Source organism: Chiloscyllium punctatum, chromosome 15 (genome assembly GCF_047496795.1).
Source record: "Chiloscyllium punctatum isolate Juve2018m chromosome 15, sChiPun1.3, whole genome shotgun sequence".
NCBI classification, from domain to species: Eukaryota; Metazoa; Chordata; class Chondrichthyes; order Orectolobiformes; family Hemiscylliidae; genus Chiloscyllium; species Chiloscyllium punctatum.
The window spans coordinates 103,121,260-103,143,653 of record NC_092753.1 but is presented as its reverse complement, the minus strand read 5'-3'; the positions used below and the strand labels follow the sequence as shown (position 1 = coordinate 103,143,653).

General features: G+C 42.3%; 1 protein-coding gene across 3 annotated transcripts in view; it reads left to right on the top strand.

The window, feature by feature from the left end:
- The first annotated feature begins 767 nt into the window (after positions 1-767).
- Positions 768-22,394, top strand: part of LOC140486540 (homeobox protein PKNOX1-like) — a 114,468-nt gene continuing 92,841 nt past the window's right edge. The window contains exons 1-2 of one of the 3 annotated variants that reach the window (XM_072585822.1): positions 768-869; positions 8,323-8,425. In XM_072585822.1, coding sequence (XP_072441923.1) covers positions 8,378-8,425 — 48 coding nt within the window. In that variant the 5' untranslated portion in view covers positions 768-869; positions 8,323-8,377. Of the gene's footprint in view, positions 870-2,146; positions 2,180-8,317; positions 8,426-22,394 lie in introns of those variants that run through there. The other 2 variants (XM_072585824.1, XM_072585825.1) reach the window with 2 other exon arrangements.

Here is a 22,394-nt window from a genome sequence, read left to right as displayed (position 1 = left end):
CATCTGCTCCAGTCGCATATCCCCAATAATGTTTAATTCACCTTATCCACCCCTACCTTACAAATATTTAAAGATTCTGCATTCATCACATTTTTGAAGGGAATTCCAAAGAATCACAATCTTTGATATCATTTTTTCCCCTTCATTATTGTTTTAAATGGGTGACCCATTATTTTGAAACTGGGATGCTTAGTCCTAAGTTCTCACATAACACGAAAAGTAGTCATAAAGATGCACCGCACCGAAACAGACCCTACGGTCCAACCCATCCATGCCAACCAGATATCCTAACCCAATCTAGTCCCACCTGCCCCCATATCCGTCCAAACCCTTCCTATTCATATACCCATCCAACTGCCTTTAAAATGTCAAATATCATACAACACCAGGTTATAGTCCAACAAGTTCAATTGGAAGCACTAGTTTTTGGAGCACTGCTCCTTCATCAGGTGGTTTTTAACTGTTGCAATTGTACGAGCCATTTTATCACAACATCCACAGCTCCAGCACCCACCTCCCACAGGCTGCAAAAGGATGGACTGAGGGAACAGGCCCGACCTGGCTCTGACCCAGGGGACGGGGGCGGGGCCGGGGGTGGGGACTTGGCCTGCAGGGGGCGGTGCTAGAGGCGCGGGCTGGGCTGGGACTGGTCAAAGCTCCGCCCTTCTGATGAATATGTAGCGTCGTGTCCATTGTTGAAGGTGGGCCATGTGTGGGGTATGACCCACCCCCTCATGAATATGCAGTGAGCTACGCGCTGTGCGTGCCGTCTGTGGGGCGCACGGTGCGGCGTGTGCGTGCTGACGTTGTGCGCTGTGTGGGGCTGATTGCTGCAGCGAGGTGTCAGTCTGATGAAGATTGGCATTCAGGTAAGCTGTCAGTCAGCGCCCGCGGCCGGCCCCGCTTCCCGCCGCCGCCGCCTGGCTGCCCGCCTTCCGCCTAGCGGGCCCGGGGCTCAAGGGAAGGTTGGGGAACAAAACCACCCGCTACCTCAGCCCGTCCTCACTCGGAGCGGGAGCGGCGTCCAGCTTCGGCCCAGCCCGGGGCCTTTCCCTTTGTGTCGCCGACTGCGGATGGCGACGGGGCTGGCGATGGGGGGTGGGGGTGAAAGAGGGTGAGGCGCGCCTGTGCGCGTGCCCGTTCTTGCTGCTTGGGGAGCGGGTGTCGGGGCCGCGCAACGGGGGTGGGTCGCGGGGCGCAGTCCCGCGGAGCTTCCTGGTTGGTTGGAAAATGGCGCAATTGGACAATGGCGGCGGGGCGGTCGGGTGGCTTTTTGTTTTATAATAAAAAGCAGCAGTGGCGAGTGCGCCCTCCAGCCCGGGTCTTGGCACCAAGATGATGGACAGGCCCAGGCTTCATACCCAGACGCACAAAACTTCAACAGACTGTATCCTGATTAAAAACAAAACAGTGAAACTCAAAATGAAGTGAGAGACAAAAGCTGCATGCTGACGGCAAATGGTCAAAGCAGTAAGACTGGCTTATCGTGTCTCTACAGATAGATCTGAAATCAAAACATCACCAAATAATATTCTTGTCTTGGGACAGAAAACGCTCCTTGTCCACTCTCTTCACCAAATTTCTTTTGCAAATTCTGCCTAAACCACCAATTCAATAAGTGTCTTCCAACACCAGTTGGTTTGACAAAAATATTATGTCACCTTCCAATATCCATCATAATCCACAAGGATGTCCAGAGTTTTGTCAACTTCAGTGAACGTTTTTAACAATAGGCAACGAACAAAGAGTTAAATATTATAATGTTGTCGTCTCCATGACTTGACTTTCCAGTTTTGTTAACACAGCCCCAGTTTTTCATCAAATGGCGTGACAATTTCTTAATAAGAAAATGTGCCTGTTTTTGCTAATTGCTGATTTTAGCAAATATGAACAAATTTATGAGCTGGAAGTTTGTGGGCATTTTTGCAGTCTTTCATGTAAACATTTCTCAAAGTGCATACAACACATCTGTATCCCAGCCCCAGCTCACCATCAATGTCTCCAAGGGATTGTCATGACCTTTCTGCTCTGCCAACTCCGTTGCTGATGCAACTTTAAACTATCGATGGACCAACCCTGTTTGGATGTATTCTGGGAGATGATCTCACCTTTAAATGCTGCTCCACAAAATCCTGGCATTAGTTGCCCAAAGTTTCAGTCAAAGTCTGAACTTCCCAAGGTTTGTAAGTCAGTCTCCATTTGCCTTTTGAAAATCTGGTGTGCCTAATGTCAGCTTCAAATAGGTGCTGCACAATAAAGGCTGTGGTGTGTGGAGTCCTAGAATCATAGAATTGTGGAAAAAGGCCATTCTGGATTGAAAGATCGGAACAGAAAACAGGGTTGCAGTTGAAATTTTCTTAGTTTGGCAAAAATGTTGTCCCTCGGGAGCTACTGTCATTCACGATATTTCATACAAATCATTTGGATTGAGGAGTTGGAGATTTGTAGTTTGACACCCAATTGAGAGTATAGGTGAAAGTTGTACCAACTTACAAGAAGACAAATAGATTTAATAAGACAGTAACAGAAGTAGGCCAATCAGCCCATCATGGCTCACCTGATAACCCTCAGCTTCATTTTCTTGCCTTTTCCCCAAAACCCTTGATTCGCTTACTGATTAAAAATCTGTCTCAGCCTGAATATACTTTATGACCCAACCTTAACAGCTCTCTGTGGTAAAGATTTCCACAGATTCACTACTGAAAGAATAAAATTTTCCTTCGTCATAAATGTGCAGTCTCATATTCTGAAATTATTCCCTCTGGCCCCAGACTCTACCATAAGGGGTAACAACCTTTATGCATTTACCCTGCAAAACCCCTTAAGAATCTTGAATGTTTCAATCAGGTTGATTCTCATTCTTCTAAATTCATGAGCCCAACCAATGCAATTTCTCTATGTAAGACAATTCTTCCATACCCTTTTCGTGACCCTTCTGTGAACTGCCTCCAATAGCAATATATCTTTCTTTCAATAAGGTGCCCAAAACTGTTGACAGTATTCCAGCCTGACTAATACCTTGTACAGTTTTAGCAAACTCTCCCTATCTGTACATGTAGTTCTTTGATTAACGTGATGGTTGCATTCTTGTGCAACCCTGTGTTAGCTAAAAAATCACTTAAAATGTTGGCAATGTAATCATGCTTGAGAAAGTGTCCCCAATTTGTCAATTGCGTTTCAGCGAATTCACATTAACAAAATGCATGTTAAAGCAGAACAACCCTGTAAACCATTTCCTTTGAAGTAAAGGCCAACATTCTCTGCCTTCCCTGTTGTCTACTGAACTTGGTTGCTAGTTTTTTGTGATTCATTTATGAGGACTTTCAAACCACTCTGTTTTGTAGCTTTCTGAAGTCTTTCTCCATTTAAATACTATTTGGCTCTTCTATTCATCCTACTAAAATGCATAACCTCACATGTTTCCACATTATATTTCACCTACCAAGTCTTTTGTCTTGTTAGGTGATCTGACTGTGTTCCTACCATTTTTGTGTCATCTGAAAACCTGGCTGTAGTATATTCACCTTCCTCTTCCAAATCAGTAACAAATTTTGTAAATAATTGTGGTCCCAACACTAATGCGTGTGCCAAACCATTAGTTAGAGTTTATTATTCTGAAAGTGCCCTCTTATCCCAAATCTCCATCAGAGGTAGCCAATCCTGTCTGTACTAATAGACAAGTTATAACACTATGGGCTTATTGGGTAGCCTGATATGTGGCCTTTTATCATTACCTTCTGAAAATCCAAATATATCCACTATCCTTTATCGATCCTGTTTGTTAGCTCCTCAGAAAACTCTAGTATGTTTATCAAGCATGATTTCCCCTTCATGAAGCCATGCTGATTCTGCGTATCATATTCTATATTTATATATGCTCTGCTGTTACATTCTTTATAATACACTTACAATTTCCCAAAACTGGAGGGTTTGTGCATAAGGACAGGATGGATAGCTTGAGTCATTTTTCATTGGAGAGTAGGAGGTTGAGAGGTAACCTTTTGGAGGTTTATAAAATCATGAGGGGTAAAGATAGAGAGAATGGTGAATGTCGTTTCCTCGTGTGGGGACTTTCAAGACTGGGGGCATACTTTTAAGATGAAAGGATGAAAAGATTTAACAAAGACATGAGGGGCAATATTTTTTAAAATGTGTGGAATGAACGTCCAGAGGAAGTGGTGGATGCAGGTACAGTTACAACATTTAAAAGATATTTGAATAATTACATGAATAAGAAATGTTTGAAGGAATATGGGCCAATCACAGGCAGGTAGGACTAGTTTAGTTTGGGATTATGGTCAACATGGACTGATTGAACAGAAGGGTCTGTTTCCATGCTGTATGACTGTACAATAACAGATGGCCTATAGCTATTTGCCTTTTGTCTCCTTCCTTTTGTGGAATGTGTGATAAATGACATTAAATTTAACACAGAATGAGGCTATTCAAGTTGGTAGAAGAATAAAGGAGCAATTTATTTTTTGAAAAAGGGGTAAATAAGTAGGATTGAGGAACAAGGACTCAAGTGAATGCAGATGTGCAAATGGTGAGGCTTTAGAGTAATTAGCATCCAGAAAATTCTGCTGTAATGTGACAGTTGCGTTCTTGTGCCACCTTGCATTAGAGAAAAATTGCACTTCAGAAACAGCACTTAGTGTTGGCTATGTAATCATGTTACAGCCAACACATGTTTCAAACGTTCACGCTTTAGAAATAGTGTCCCCAATTCATCAATCGTGTTACAGTGAATTTACATTAACAAAACGCACATTACAGAACCACCTATACTGGAGTTTATTTATCAAACAATGAAATACAGAAAAACATGGTGTTGTTAAATTCATATACTGCATAATTAGCCATCATTTTGGAGTAATGCTTTCAATTCTGATTGACTAGCCATTCTATAAAGTAGAACATAAAATTATAAGAAATAAGAGCAGGAGTAGGCCATTTAGTGTGTCAAGCCTACCCACCGTTGATTAAGATGATGACTGATCTGATTGTGGTCTAAACTCCATTTTCTTACATGCCCTCCCTCCCATCTCCCCCTTGACTCCATTACTAATCAAGAATTGGTATAACATCCTTTGAACTGATTCAATGATCCAGCCTTCACTGGTGTCTGGGGAAGAGAATTCTGCAGACCAATTAACCACTGAGACAAATTTCTCATCATCTCTGTCTTAATGTGAGATACCTTATTTTTAAAATATGACCCCCAGTTTTAGATTCTTTCACAAGGGGAAACATCCTTCCACATGTATCTTGTCAACTCTTATCACCTGTCAGTCCTCTAAACTCTAATAGAGATAGATCCAACCTGCTCAGCCTGTCCTCAAAGACTGAGTACTCATCCCAGGAATCACCCAACTGAACCTACTTTAATTAACTTTCAATGTAAGTATATCCCTCATTAAGGAGGAGAAAGTGAGGACTGCGGATGCTGGAGATCAGAGCTGAAAATGTGTTGCTGGAAAAGCACAGCAGGTCAGGCAGCATCCAAGGAACAGGAGAATCGACGTTTCAGAGAAGGGGTCATGCCTGAAATGTCGATTCTCCTGTTCCTTGGATGCTGCCTGACCTGCTGTGCTTTTCCAGCAACACATTTTCAGCTATCCCTCATTAAGGACAGTGACCAAAACTGTACACAGAAGTCCAGCTATTGTTTCATAGCAATATTCTCTACGGTCTATTAAGATTTCTCTACTTTTATATTCTATCTCATTTAACTCATAACATTCTATTTGCCTTTCTAATTACTTACTGTACCTGTATACCTGCTAAACTATAATGCACAGAATTGAACAAAATACTCCAGCTGAGATTGAATATATATTTGTACTTTTAAAAATAGTTTTCTTGTTTTTGTACTCTATACCCCTTCTGATTAAGCCTAGAAATGTTAGCCACCGTCAACCTCTCCTTCAGTAATTTATGCACAGGTGACTCCCAGCTTCCTCTGCTCCGCCAACTCCTTTCGAACAATACCACCACTATTTCTCCATGTTCTTCCTCCCAAAATGAATCACTTCACACCTGTTTGCATTTGAATTCATCTGCCACCTGTCTGCTCACTTCACCAAATTATTAGAAAACATCAAAATGTTTCCTGTGCTTTAGCCATTTAAGAGGCAGTTCCAGTTCAGATTTAAATCTCAAATATTCGTGGGGAACAAATGCGGAATATATTAAAATATGTTCTCCAAATGAAACTTTCCAAATAAAACAGCCAGAATTACATGGCAACTTTGGTAGAGATCAACATTCTTTGAATTTGCAATATGAAGGAGGCCAATGAAGTCTGAACATTAATTGAAAGAACTGAAACAGCTAAGCCTCAAATTCTCATATTCTCTAAAAATCTTAACAAAACATCAACATTAAAATGCATTTTTTTATGAACACTCTGCTTTTAAAAAAAAGCAGCAAGGATACTCCAATACAATACTCTCATCTGGCTAAGGCATGACCAGTGACACAATTGCTTTTTTTGAAACAGCATTGTAGAATTTTGAACAAATCAGGGCCTCAAGGACCTCAAACAATTTGTTTTAAGGTTACAAGTTTGATTGAAGTTACACATTATGTTCTTTTTTAAAACAATGTAAAAACAAAATCTGCCCTATTACATAGCCCACACAACGCAACAAATTGAGATCCTGATTCAAACACAGCAAAACAATTACTTAAAAGGATTTTCTGAACCAGGATTTTAACAAACCAAAATATTTAAATATCAAACATTCTCAACATGGCACAATTTACATTGAAACTTTCTTTTTTTGACCCAAGTATTAGTACAACCTTAATTTCAGTGTTTGTTGTCTTTTATTTTCCACATCCTCTCGATGAAATTACACTTATGAAAAGAGAAAGCCCTCACAGCAGACCACATGGTGCCACAGTCCAAGCCACTCCCTTCCCCTAGAAGAAAGACTCGCTGAGTTGAATCCACAGCCCAGAAACTGAGACTCCCACAACAAAAACCTGGACAAAGCGTCCCTTGCAATCAATGCATTTGACTGTTGGGATCTGAGTAGACTGGCTCCACTTTCTTCCCATTTTCTCAGTGATGCATTGTTGCCCTAAAAGTACTTCTAAGGGGAGGTGTGGGAGTCAAAGATGATAACTTTAAGAAGTACCAAATTTTATTTAGATGTTTTTCTTTGAAGTTCCTGGTTTCTAAATGTTCCAGAGCCTCAAATCTCGCCATGAGAGGAATCCAAACTTCTTTTTCCAGGGGACTCGAACCCCTTTTCTTACTCCAGATGTCTGGAGTACTCTATACTGTAACCCCAATCAAAGTCCTGGGGACTCTAACTCTGATTAAAACCCTGGGCACTCTAACCTTGATTAAAACCTTTTTCCTTGCAAAGCGACTTGTTGGGTGGAAGTATGTGAGGTACCTCAAAGATTCTGTCACCACCAAGCCCAAGGAGACGAGGGGTCAACTGAGTGTTAAGTTTACAGAGAGAGAGATCAAGATGAATCTTACCTTATGGGCCCATCCGTCTCATGCAACCAACACTCAGACAATGGCTTATTCAGTCTGCCTAGAAGTTCCGTGAATGTTGGAATCCCACCGCTGCCACCATATGTTACTACTTTTCCTGAGGTTTCACACACGAGATGCAATTCGCACACACCAACTTCCCCACTATAAATCTAAGTGTAAGGCAGTGTTAACAATTGTGACCTTGACTCTTTATATCACCTCTGCAGGAGTAGAGCCTCCTATTTTATTCTGTGCTTGTAGATTCCCAACTTTAGAGTATTCCCATTTCACTGTTGCTGACTCAGCAAATTCCCAATTCCTTTCCTAAAGCGATGTTTAAACCTTTGTGATAAACTATACCTCCTCACTTTGTCATTATTGTAAATCAATAATAGCATCATACAGTACATCCTCCCTGAGCCCCCTCCCACTCCCCAGTACACTTCTACATTTTGGAGTGAGTTTGCTTTTGCAGAGCTCTGGAGTTTATATTTTAGGGATATGGTGACTGCTGGTCTAATATTTCTGAACACAGGTGTGAGGTGCCCATCTGTTTAGTATCCAGTTTTGATTTTGATCACAATCTACCCTTTGGAAATTCCTGCTGTGTAGATGAAAAATGAATGCTGATACACTCCAGGGTGTGTCACATCACATTAAGGCAGCTAGTTGCATAATAATCAAGACACAGACAGAATAGTCGCCTCTATGCCAGTGCTTTTGACAGGATATAGTCCATGTCATGAAAAATAAAAGGGGGAGGATAAAGTTATGAACCGTACCTCAAACTATACCTTCCTTAACCTCCCTTCTTTATGTTTCAGGGTCACCAGCTTCCTTCCTCATGATGCAAGCATTCTTCCAGCTTCCCTTGAAACCATGATGGCAACACAGTCAATTCCCCTTGATTCATACCCAGAGCAGCCGGTAAGACAGCTGCACTGCAAGATCTCATTCATGCTTTGGTATAATTAATGTCATATAAAGATGAGAATAATTTTCAGAGGTGCTGTTGATGGGACAGCATGTTGTTAGTGAACAACTTTAGTTGCAAATCAGAATTAGCATTTTAATTAGTATATGTAGTATATATGGATTTTAGTAAGGCGTTTGATAAGGTCCCCCATGGTAGGCTACTGCAGAAAATACAGAGATATGGCATTGAGGGTGAGTTGGAGGTTTGGATTAGGAATTGGCTCTCTGGAAGAAGACAGAGGGTAGTAGTTGATGGCAAAGATTCATCTTGGAGTGCCGTCACTAGTGGTGTTCCGCAAGGATCTGTTTTGGGACCATTGCTGTTTGTCATTTTTATAAATGACCTGGAGGAAGGGTTAGAAGGTTGGGTGAGCAAGTTTGCGGATGATACGAAAGTCGGAGGAGTTGTAGACAGTGAGGAAGGATATGGCAGGTTACAGCGGGATATAGAGAAGCTGCAGAGCTGGGCAGAAAGGTGGCAAATGGAGTTCAATGTAGCTAAGTGTGAAGTGATTCACTTTGGTAAGAGTAATAAAAAGATGGATTACTGGGCTAATGGTAGACTACTTGGTAGTGTGGAAGAGCAGAGGGATCTTGGTGTCCATGTACACAGATCTCTGAAAGTTGCCACCCAGGTAAATAGTGCAGTGAAGAAGGCATATGGCGTACTGGCTTTTATTGGTAGAGGAATTGAGTTCCGGAGTCCTGAGGTCATGCTGCAGTTGTATAAGACTCTGGTGCGGCCGCTTCTGGAATATTGTGTGCAGTTTTGGTCGCCATACTATAGGAAGGATGTGGAGGCACTGGAACGGGTGCAGAGGAAGTTTACCAGGATGTTGCCTGGTATGGTAGGAAGATCCTATGAGGAAAGGCTGAGGCACTTGGGGTTGTTTTCTTTGGAGAAAAGAAGGTTTAGGGGTGATTTGATAGAGGTGTACAAGATGATTAGGGGGTTAGATAGGGTTGACAGTGAGAACCTTTTTCCGCGTATGGAGTCAGCTATTACAAGGGGGCATAGCTTTAAATTAAGGGGGGGTAGATATAGGACTGATGTTAGGGGTAGGTTCTTCACTCAGCGAGTCGTAAGATCATGGAATGCCCTGCCAGTAGCAGTAGTGGACTCTCCCTCTTTATGGGTATTTAAGCGGGCATTGGATAGGTATATGGAGGATAGTGGGTTAGTGTAGGTTAGGTGGGCTTTGATCGGCGCAACATCGAGGGCCGAAGGGCCTGTACTGCGCTGTATTGTTCTATGTTCTATGTTCTATAATTAGTGGGTTGGGTGAGTTACTTAAGATTCTGAGGGATAAGATATACAGAGGTACCTCTGTCATCTGGCATTCGATTATACGAATTTCGGATTATCCAGCAAGAGTGCAAGGTCCCGATTCTTGGCTAAACTGTTATCCAACATACAATTATCTGGAATTCGATTAACTGAATGAAATACTCCCCGCCCATGACCTTCGGATAATTGAGGTTCCTCTGTATATGCATTTGGAAAGACAAGATTTGATGAGGCGTAGGCAGTATGACTTTGTGAGTGGGCGATCATGCCTCACAAATTTGTTGGAGTTCTTTGATGAAGTGACCAAGAAGGTTGAAGAGGGCAGGGTGGTAGACATATTCAATATGGATTTCAGTAAGGCCTTTGATAAGGTTCCACATGGTAGGCTGCTCTGGAAGGTTACATTGCATGGAATCCAGGGCTAGCTGGCAAATTGGATTCACAATTGGCTTGATGGTAGGAAGCAGAGGGTAATAGTGGAAGGATGCTTGTCAGACTGGAGGCCTGTGACTAGTGGAGTGCCTCAAGGGTTGGTGCTGGGCCCATTACTGTTTGTTATCTATATCAATGATTTGGATGTGAATGTACAAGGTTTGATTAGTAGGTTTGCTGATGACACTAAAATAGATGGTATCATGGACAGTGAGGAAGGTTATCAGAAATTGCAGCAGGACCTTGGTCAGCTTGGGAAGTGGGCTGAGAAATGGCAAATGGAGTTTAATATGGGGTCTTGCATTTCAGAAAGTCAAATCAAGATAGGAGTTACATGGTGAATGGTTGGGCCTTAAGGAGTGTAGTGGAACAGAAGGACCTTAGAGTTTAGGTGCACAGTTCTCTGAAAGTGGAGCCACAGGTAGACAGGACAGTGAAGGAGGGTTTTGGCACACTGGCCTTCATCAGTCAGGGCATTGAGTATAGAAGTTGGCAAGTTATGTTGCAGTTATACAGGACATTGGAGTATTGGTTTCAGTTTTAGTCACTTCGTTATAAGAAGGATGTTATTAAACTGGAAAGAGTGCAGAAGAAATGGTCTGAGTTGTAGGGAGAGGTTAGACAAGCTAGGACATTTTTCTTTAGAGTGTAGGAGATTGAGAGGGGACCTTATAGAGGTGTATAAGATCACCACAGGTATGGATAGGGTGAATGCACTTAGTCTTTTTCCTAAAGTTGGGGAATTGAGGAGTAGAGGGCGTCAGTTTAAGGTTAGAGGGGAAAAAATAAAAGGGAACCTGAGGGGCAACGTTTTTACACATAGGGCATTATGGAGTTGGAATGAGCTGCCAACAGAAGTGGTTGAGGTGGGTCATTAACAATATTTAAAAGGCATTTGGTCAAGTACATGGACAGGAAAGGTTTAGAAGGATATGGGCCAAGTGGGCAGAGCTGGGCTGAGGAGTGGCAGATGGAGTTCAACCCTGCCAAGTGTGAGGTTGTCCATTTTGGAAGAACAAATAAGAATGCGGAATACAGGGTTAATGGTAGGGTTCTTAGTCAGGTGGAGGAACAGAGGGATCTTGGGGTCTATGTACATAGATCTTTGAAGGTTGCCACTCAGGTGGATAGAGTTTGTAAGAAGGCCTATGGTGTATTATCCTTCATTAGCAGAGGGATTGAATTCAAGAGTCGTGAAGTGATGTTGCAGCTGTACAGGACTTTGGTTAGGCCACAGTTGGAGTACTGTGTGCAGTTCTGGTCGCCTCACTTTAGGAAAGATGTGGAAGCTTTGGAGAGAGTGCAGAGAAGATTTACCAGGATGTTGCCTGGAATGGAGAATAGGTCGTATGAGGATAGGTTGAGAGTTCTCGGCCTTTTCTCGTTGGAACGGCGAAGGATGAGGGGTGACTTGATAGAGGTTTATAAGATGATCAGAGGAATAGATAGAGTAGACAGTCAGAAACATTTTCCCCGGGTACAACCGAGTGTTACAAGGGGACATAAATTTAAGGTGAAGGGTGGAATGTACAGGGGAGATGTCAGGGGTGGGTTCTTTACCCAGAGAGTGGTGGGGGCATGGAATGCACTGCCCGTGGGAGTGGTAGAGTCAGAATCATTGGCAACCTTTAAGCAGCATTTGGATAGGTACATGGATGGGTGCTTAATCTAGGATAGAAGTTCAGCACAACATCGTGGGCCGAAGGGCCTGTTCTGTGCTGTATTGTTCTATGTTCTAAGTGCAGGGAAATGGGTTTAGCATCGATGGACATTTTGGTCAGTTTGGGCCAAAGGGCCTGTCTCCATGCTGTGGGACTCTATGACTCTAACATTAGCCCCAATCCATGCTTCTGCCCACCAAAGGAATATAACAGAGGCTTACAGATTTAACAAAGTAGCTTATCAACTGAAATAAGAAAAGCGGAATTGCTGAGCACAATAAAGGCAGGGAGCAGCAAATGGCAGTATGTGTGACAGTATAAGGGAGCCAGATTAACATCAAGAGAGAAGAGGTCACTGGGAACAAAGAAATTACTAAATGTCAGTGTGAGGGAACTGGATTAACATTAGTTAGGTTAACTGGATTAACATTAACACAGTCAGTAACAAAGGGCACTGAGGGAGAGGGAGGCATAAGTAAGGGAGCAGCATTAACATGTATAGTAATTTATAGTCCCTAGGCAGGATGATCTGGGTTTTTTCTTGCAGCTGATGGTGTTCCCTAGTATCTGCTACTCTTATCCTTCTAGGTGGTAGAGACCACGTATTTGGAAGAGTTTGTTGACAACATGATCAAAAGGAAATAATTCTTGGGACATTAAACTGAGACTCTGGAGGATTACTTAAGTGAAATTGCTACTATGCCAGTACTTCCCCATAATTTAATTTTTTGAAAAGCTTGCTTTGGGAAGGCAATGGCCTAGTGGTATTATCGATGGACTGTTAATCCAGAGTCCCAGCTAAATTCCTGGAGACCTGGGCTCTGCCAAGGTCGATGATGGAATTAAGAGTCTGCTGTTGACCGTGAAACCATTGCCAGTTGTTAGAAAAACCCATTTCGTTCATTAATGTCCTTTAGGGAAAAAAAACTTACCAGACCCACAACAGTGTGATTGACTCTTAATTGCCCTCTAGGCAATTGGGGATGGGCAATTAATGCTGACCTAACCAGTGATGCCCACATTCCATGAATGAATGAAAAAAAGCATTGAAATTCACCATCATTGATAGATTTGTAAAATGGAAGGTAAGCTTCCATGATTACCATTATGATCATTCCACCTTATTATTTAATTTAAGTATTAGAATCATAGAATAGAATCTTAAAATCTCTACAGTATGGAAACAGGCCATTTGGCCCAACAAGTCCACACCAACACTTCAAAGAGTAACCCACCCAGACCCCCACCCTAATACTCTACATTTCCCCTAACTAATGCACCTAACCTACACATTCCTGAACACAATAGGCAATTTAGCAGGGACAACTCATCTAATGGATTGTGGGAGGAAACTGGAGCACACGGAGGAAACCCACACAGGCACGGGGAGAGTATGCAAACTCCACCTGAGGTGCCTGAGGCTGGAATCGAACCCAGGTCCCTGGCATTGTGAGGCGGCAGTGCTAACCACTGAGTCACTACGTTGCCCTCAATATTGTTGAAAAACTAGAATACCTACAGTGTGGAAGCAGGTCATTCACCCCATTGAGTTCACACCGACCCTCTGAAGGGCATCCCATCCCCAGTGCCCTCCACCCTCCCCCACCTCTATCCCTGTAACTTTTACCATGGCTGATGCACTCAGTCTGCACATGGACTGTGGGAGGAAACCAGAGCACATAGTGGAAGCCAACGTATACGCAGGGAGAATGCGCAATCTCCATGCAAACAGTTGCCTGAGGATGAATCAAATCTGGGTCACCTGGTGCTGTGAGGCAGAAGTCTAACCACTGAACAACCATGCCACTTACTTAGCTTTTCATTTTGTTCTTATTGCGACATTATGCAAGAATAGAAATTCAAGGGAAAAGCAAATGAGAGAAGAGTACTGATTGGTTAGCAAATAGATTCTGACTGGTAGGGGTGTTGCCTTGAGAATGCACTGATTAATAGTTAGCAAGTAGACATGTTCTGGAGATAGGAACCAGTGAATGGCTGACACCTATTTTTTGAATTGAAATGGGCATAGTGCCTGTACCTGCTCTCTCTGTCCGCAAAGTACAGGACCCTGTGTATTAATGTATCAGGTTTCCAGTATACACACATGCAATATACTGTGAGGCTGGCTGACAATCCTAAATAGGTTGTCAGAAGAACTTGCAAACTCAGGATTATCCCTCAAATGCTGTCCAATTACAGATTCACTTCTAATGTTAGGCATTGTGTTGAAAATTTTGCAAGTATAGGCTTGATGGGCATGATCAGACAACTGAAGAAACATGTTGTTTGAAACAAACTGCTGCTCTTTGAGACATGTAGCCTACATACCTGGCATCACTGCAGTGATTCTAACTTGGAAATGCATTGCTGATCCTTCAATTCACTGAGTCAAAAATCCAGGAGCTTCCTCCCTAATGGGATCAGCCTAAACTGAATGCACTACAGCAGTTCACGAAGGCATCTCACCACCACCTTCTCAAAGGAAACTAGAGACGGGTAGTAAATGCTCGACCAATCTGTCTGTCCTATGAACGAATAAAAAATAATCTGGGGGACGCTAATAATATGAGGGACAGACATGCATTTCTGCATCTGTAAAAGAGACTCTGGGATGGTAGGTTCATTCCCTGGTGCCAGGGTTAAAGATGCCACTGAACAGCTGCAGAGCATTCTGAAGTGGGGAAGGGCAAACAGACAGAGGACATGATACATATTGGTAACAATGACATAGGTAGAAAATGTGATGAGGTCCTAAAAGCAGTATTTTGGATTAAGAACAGCTCTCAAAGGTGGTGAGATATTCATCACTCCCATTAATGCCAGTCTTAACTCTGAGGTCAATTTTTACTCTTCATTATAAAGTACCCCCACCAATTTCAGACTGGAAGCTTCTCATCCAGCCCCTATTTCCTCACGCTGGAATCAAGAATCCATCTCAGGTTGAGTGTAGCATTGCTTGGTGTCAACATGTCCAAGATTTGCTCATAACTTCCTCAGAAGAGAAAGAAATGGAGGCTTATGGCAGGTACCAAGAGATCAAAATAGCAGAAGCCCTAGAGGGCTATAAAATGTGCAGAAGGAACTTAAAAAAAGTGATTAGGAGAAGTAACAGGGGACATGAAAAAGTACTGCCAGGTAAAATAAAGGACCCTTCAGGTGACCGAACACAAAACGTTAACTCTGATTTGTCTTCACAGATGCTGCCACCCCTGCTGAAGTTTTCCAGCAACTTCTGTTTTTGTTTCTGATTTACAGCGTCTGCAGTTCTTTAGGTTTTTATAAAATCCTCATTTATTTTACAGGTGCATTAAGGGTAAAAGATTAACAAGGAAAAAGGAGAACTCATTAAGGACCACATTTGGTAGCTTGTGCGTTGAGTCAGGGGAAAGTTCTAAATGAATGCTTTGTGGCAGTGTTTGCTCGTGAGAAGAACAATATGGGTATAGAAATCAGGCAGAAAGACTGTGGTACAATTGAAGAAATTCAAAAAGACAGAGAAGAGGTTCTGAGTGGACTGGCAATCTCAAAACTACATAAATATCCAAGGCCAGATGAGATATGTCCTGAGTTGTTGAGTGAAGCAAGGGAGAAAATAGCAAGATCGCTTGCAAAATTTTCTAAACCTAGTCAAGGGAGAGTACCAGAGAATTGGAGGACAGCCAATGTGATACCATTATTCAAGAAGGGAGCAAGGGATAAATCAGGAAAATACAGCCCAGTGAGTTTAACTTCAGTGTGGGGAAACTATTGGATGTAATTCTGAGGTACAGAGTTAATCTGCATTTAGAAGGCAGGGATTAATCAAGAACAATCAGCATGGTTTTGTTCATGAGAAGTCATGTTTGACTGACTTGATTGAATCCTTAAAAAGGCTGACCAGGTCTGTAGGTGAGGATGGTGCATTCAACAGGTTCGACTTGGACTTCAAGAAGGCTTTTGATAAAGTTTCACATGGGAGATTAATAACAAAGGTAAGAGCCCATGGGATCCAAGGAAATTTGGCTAATTGGATTTGGAGTGGCAGGAAACAGAGGGTGATGCTTAAGTCATGTTTAGCAACTGGAAATCTGTGTCCAGTTATGAAGAGCGATTGTACAGTGTGGGGTTGGTTTCCTTGGAATCTGTGTAATTTAGAACTCCAGAGTATGGTGGACTTTGGGATATTAATTAAATTTGAGGATGATTTAGACAGATTTTTAATTAGTAATGGGTTGATGACAGTGGGCAGGAAAGTGAGATTGAGGCTGAGATGAGATCAACCATAGTCATATTAATTAGCAGGGCTGGCTCGTGAAGTTGAATTGTCTACCCCTGCTCCCATTTCTCATGTTCTTAGAGCAGAACAATTGAGAGGAGACATGATTAAGGAGTATAAGGTTATGAATGGCATGGACAGGTAGACAGGAAGAAGCTTTCCTTCTTGATGGAGAGATCAGTGACCAGGGGCATACATTTAAGTAAGGGGCAGAGGAAGTATGAGGAAAACGATTTTTCACCCAGCGGGCGGTGGGAATCTAGAACTCATTGCCTGAAAATGTGGTAGAGACAGAAAGTTTCCTAACATTTAAGAAGTATTTAGATGTGCAGTTGGTAAGTTAAGATGTAAAAGGCTTTGGAACAAGTGCTGGAAAATGGGATTAGAATAATTAGGTATTTGTTTTTGCCCAGCTCTGACGTGATGAGCCAAAGGGCCTTTTTTCTGTTCTGTGGATCTTTCTTACTGATGAATGGTGTATTGAATGCACTGCCTGGAGGGGAGGTGGAAGAGGATCAACTGAGGCATTGGATGATTATTTAGATAAAAATAGCGTGCAAGAATATGGGAGAAAAAGAAAATTGGCACAGGATAATGGTGCTCATTTAATGAGATGATGAAGGCACAATAGGCCAAATGGTAACCTTCTGCATTGTAATGCGACTGTGGTTATGATTACTGTTTCTGTGAGGGTCTTTTACTCTAACACTATTAATTAAACTTGTTTCATTAGACCTTAGCAGGTCTAAAATAGATTGATCCCTGTTTTGATTCATAACCTATTGCTCTAGGAAATTGTCTTGAATACACTTTGAGTTGTTACTTGTGTCTGTCTTTGCTAATCTGACGAACCCAGTCTATGTGAAGATTAAAGGCACCCATGATTAATACACTGCCTTTGTTACAAGTCCTCATTTTGTCATGATTTATTCCCTGTACCACTTTATAACTACTGTTAAGGAGCCTGTACAATACTCCTAGCAGTGTCTCCTTTTTTTTATTTCTTCACTCCCCTCTGGATTCTCCAGATTCTAATCTAGGATCATTTCTTGATCTCTTAAGTATTCTATTCTGTACTAACCATGCCACCTCATCAACCTTTCCATCCTGCTTGTCCTTTCAAAAAGTTAAAATGTTTATAGCCGGACAGGTATCCTTGTGATCATGTTTTTGTAAGGGCTTTAAGATAATATCTGTCTTTATATCATTAGTTCATTTGTTATATTCCAAATACTATGCAAATTCACACAAAGAGCCATTACTTTTCCCTTTTTACCATTTTGTCCTCCTTTGATCATATTTACTGCTGTTTTTCTATGTCAGCATGCTGTCTTTTCCTGCCCCACTATCGGTATCATTATCCAAATAGCTGCCCTGTATTGCTGCTGTATCCTCTTGCTTTGTAAGCCTATGTTTTCTCCTCCCATCACCAACCGACCCCTGCCCCGCTCCAAATTAGTTTTAAATCCTCTCTACAGCCCTAGTTATTTGATTTGTCAACACATTGGTCCCAGTAGGGTTCATGTGAAACTCATCCCACAAGAATAGCTCCCTTCGATCTCAATACCAGTCACAAGTTTGCTTTTATTGAAGGTTTTTGACGTACTAATTAAAAGTCACAGCTTACAGCCATTGGAAAGGGGAAATAAACTGGCTATCTTCAGGCTTGAGTTGCTTTATACTGCAGAGAAAAAAATAGACACTCCTGCCTTCGTTTAGAACTAATTGCTTCATAGATATTCACATCCTTAAGCTGGGACCCAATCACATAGTTGTTGGCAGGCAGGGAAGGCCTTTGTCATTAATAATTGGTCACTGGTCCACAGCCCAGTCAATTACCTATTGCAAGCCAAAACTGTATTTGTTGTTGTCACCTTGGCTCCAGCTCCTAAATTCCGATGTTGCTTGAATAAGCAGCTGTGTAAACAGTATTTACTATAAATATCAGGATACTTGCTTGAAGAAGTGCAGCAGTCCATCGTTTTTAAAACAATTCTTTTCACATTTCAGCCACAATCAAAAGTACAGAAAAATAAAAGTATATAGTCTTTATGTTTCTCAGCCCCATTCTTCTGCCTTCCCCTATAACCTTTGAACCCTTCACTAATCAAGAACCTATCCATGTCTGTCCCTCACTCGTTCACCTCACTTTGGTTGCAGAAATTCCTCATCTCAGTTCTGAAGGGCCGTCCCTTCACTCTGAGGCTGTGCCTTTGGTCCTCATCTCTCCGACTAGTGGAACCATCCCCTCCATGTTCACTCTATTCAGGCTTCTCTGTATTATGTAAGTTTCAATAAAGTCCTCTTTAATCCTTTTAAAAACACTGAGTACAGATCTAGGGTCCTCACTTACTCCTCATGTGACAAGGTCTTCATCTCTGGGATCATTCCTGTAAACCTTCTTTGAACTCTTTCCAATGCCTTATCCTGACTTAGATGTGGCGCACAAAACATCTCAATATTTGGGAGAAGATTTGTAGCTCGGGTGCTCGTTGTTGTGGTTGTGTTCGCCGAGCTGGGCATTTGTGTTGCAGACGTTTCGTCCCCTGTCTAGGTGACATACTTGGTGCTTGGGAGCCTCCTGTGAAGCGCTTCTGTGATCTTTCCTCCGGCATTTATAGTGATTTGTATCTGCTGCTTCCGGTTGTCAGTTCCAGCTGTCCATTGCAGTGGCCGGTATATTGGGTCCAGGTCGATGTGCTTATTGATTGAATCTGTGGATGAGTGCCATGCCTCTAGGAATTCCCTGGCTGTTCTCTGTTTGGCTTGTCCTATAACAGTAGTGTTGTCCCAATCGAATTAATGTTGCTTGTCATCTGAGTGTGTGGCTACTAAGGATAGCTGGTTGTGTCGTTTCGTGGCTAGTTGGTGTTCATGGATGCGGATTGTTAGCTGTCTTCCTGTTTGTCCTATGTAGTGTTTTGTGCACAAACGTCTGCAACACAAATTCCCAGCTCGGCGAACAGAACCACAACAATGAGCACCCAAGCTACAAATCTTCTCCCAAACTTTGAATGGTGAGACTATTTCGGAGAACGTACAATATTTTCTTAAGGAAGGATGAAAAGCATTGGAAGCAATTCAGAGAATGTTTACTGGATTAATAACTTGATGAATATTTTGTGGTAGTGTAGTTTTAAGGTCACTGGACTGGTTCTCCAGAGGCCCAAGCTCATATTCTCGGGTCATAGATTCAAATCCCACCATATTACATTGTGAAATTCAAATTCAATAATGAGCTAGCCTGATGGTGACCATTTAATCAGTATTGACTGTTTTTAAAATCCATCTGATACACTAATGTCCTTTAAGGAAGAAAACTGCAATCCTTCCCTGGTCTGGCCTAAATGCGACTCCAGATCCATAGCAATGGGTTGATTCCTAAATTCCCTGTGAGCCATTCACTGTTCCAAGGTCTGCAACAGAAGGTAGCGCACTACCACCTTCTCCAGGGCATTTCAGATGAGCAATAAATGCTGGTCCAGCAAGTGACACACACTTCTCATGTGGGTGGTCTTATGATTTAAGGTTGGTGTTATGAATCGTGGTGGATTGAATGATGTTTTTAATATAAAAAGCTACTGTATTTATCCTTGGGATGTGGGCACCTCTGGCTGGGTCATTTTCTGCCCGTCCTAAAACATTCTGGAGAAGATGGTGAGCTGCCTTCCACTGGAGTGCTTGGGGTGCAGAAATATCCACAGTGCTATTAGAAAGGCAGTTAGAGCCATAGAGATGTACAGCATGGAAACAGACCCTTTGGTCCAACCCGTCCATGCCGACCAGATATCCCAACGCAATCTAGACCCACCTGCCAGCACATGGCCCACATCCCTCCAAACCCTTCCTATTCATATAACCATCCAAATATCTCTTAAATGTTGCAATTGTACCAGCGTCCACCACATCCTCTGGCAGCTCCCACCCTCTGCGTGAAAATGTTGCCCCTTAGGTCTCTTTTATATTTTTCCCCTCTCACCCTAAACCTATGCCGTCTAGTTCTGGACTCCCTGACCCCAGGGAAAAGACTTTGTCTATTTATCCTATCTCTGCCCCTCATAATTTTGTAAACCTCTATAAGGTCACCCCTCAGCCTCTGATGCTCCAGGGAAAACCAGCCCCAGCCTGTTCAGCCTCCTCCTGTAGCTCAGATCCTCCAACCCTGGCAACATCCTTGTAAATCTTTTCTGAACCCTTTCAAGTTTCACAACATCTTTCCAATAGGAAGGAGACCAGAATTGCACGCAATATTCCAACAGTGGCCTAACCAATGTTCTGTACAGCCACAACATGACCTCCCAACTCCTGTACTCAATACTCTGACCAATAAAGGAAAGCATACCAAACGCCTTCTTCACTATCCTATCTACCTGCGACTCCACTTTCAAGGAGCTATGAACCTGCACTCCAAGGTCTCTTTGTTCAGCAACACTCTCTAGGACCTTACCATTAAGTGTACAAGTCTGGCTAAGATTTGCTTTCCCAAAATGCAGCACCTCGCATTTATCTGAATTAAACTCCATCTGCCACTTCTCAGCCCATTGGCCCATCTGGTCCAGATCCTGTTGTAATCTGAGGTAACTCTCTTCGCTCTCCACTACACCTCCAATTTTGGTGTCGTCTGCAAACTTACTAACTGTACCTCTTATGCTCATATCCAAATCATTTATGTAAATGACAAAAAATAGAGGGCCCAGCACCGATCCTTGTGGCACTCCACTGGTAACAGGCCTCCAGTCTGAAAAACAACCCTCCACCACCACCCTGTGTCTTCTACCTTTGAGCCAGTTCTGTATCCAAATGGCTAGTTCTCCCTGTATTCCATGAGATCTAACCTTGCTAATCAGTCTCCCATGGGGAACCTTGTTGAATGCCTTACTGAAGTCCATATAGATCACATCTACTGCTCTGCCCTCATCAATCCTCTTTGTTCCGTGATCTTGACCTAGCGAAAGCACAGTGGCATGTTTTTAATTTCTTATTTTCTTCCAACGGACCATTTAGAACGAAAAATAAATGCGGGTGCAGCCAACAAAGCACACATTCCCTAGAAAGAATTTAAAAAACAGTCAAGGTGGTGTGTGGCTTAGGGGAATGCTTGTAGGTAATGATGGTCCTATGCATTTGCTGCTCTTATGCTTCTTGGTGGTTATGTTTGTGAGGTTGGAATATGTTATGTAGAGGCCATTGATGAGTTACTGAAGAGCATCTTATAGATGGTACACCCTACTACCACAGTGCATAAATAGTGATGGGCGTGAATGTTAAAGGTGTTTTCTCTCATTTCTCTCTCTCCCCAGATAAGATGTCCTCTCATTATCCTCTCTATTTAGCTATATTCAATAAAGTTTATTGCTGTTTGCTCACAAGAGATTGGATCACATAAACTACAGCTTGTTTCATGCTAAAAGCTGTTGCCTGAGTTGTCATTCATGTTGTATAATCCCTGAAAGTGATTCCCAAACAACTGGAGGTGACATTGTTGCTGGCAAATTCTCATTGCCCTTTCAAAGCAGCATGACAAGATGATGTCAATATCCCTACTTTCAAACAAGCATGAGGTAAGTGTTGTTGGGATGTCATGGGTCCTATTGAGAGACAATACTGAAAATAAGGAACAGAAAGGAAGACTTGCATTTATCTTTTACCATTCACAACCAACTTAAAGCACTTTGCATCCAGTGAAATTCTTTTGAAGTCACTGTTGTAATTTAGGAAACACCACAGCCAAATTTGTACACAGGCAGCTCCACAAACAGCAGTCTGTTAATGTGCAGTTACTCTGTTGACAGAGAGATGAGAAATGGCTGCAGGATCTTACGTCCATCTGAAAAGCTAGGTGGGCCCATCTTAATGTCTTATCCAAAACACAGCACTCCTACTAGTGCGGTTCTATTGGAATATCAGCTTTCATTTTGGTGCTGAAGTGGGAGTTGAACCTATTACCTGCAGACTGAAAGATGATAATGCCAACAACTGAGCTTGTACTAACAAAAGGGTAGAGACTGTAACAGACTAGTTGGTCCTGATTGTGAGTGTTGCTCTGGACACAGGGCTGGCATATGCCTTTCCTTTTGCCACCTCAAATGCACTTGGAATATATAGCTCCTCTTGAATAACTCCAGTCATTCACTTTACAGTTACTCATGACAGCAGTATTTTGCCACAGGGTGTAACAAGTATGTTTCAACAAGTCATTACAAAGTTGTAAATGTGTTTTAATACAACCATTTATTGTGTTTTTTTTTCCTATGAGAGAAGCAAAAACAACTTAGCTTGTCATAT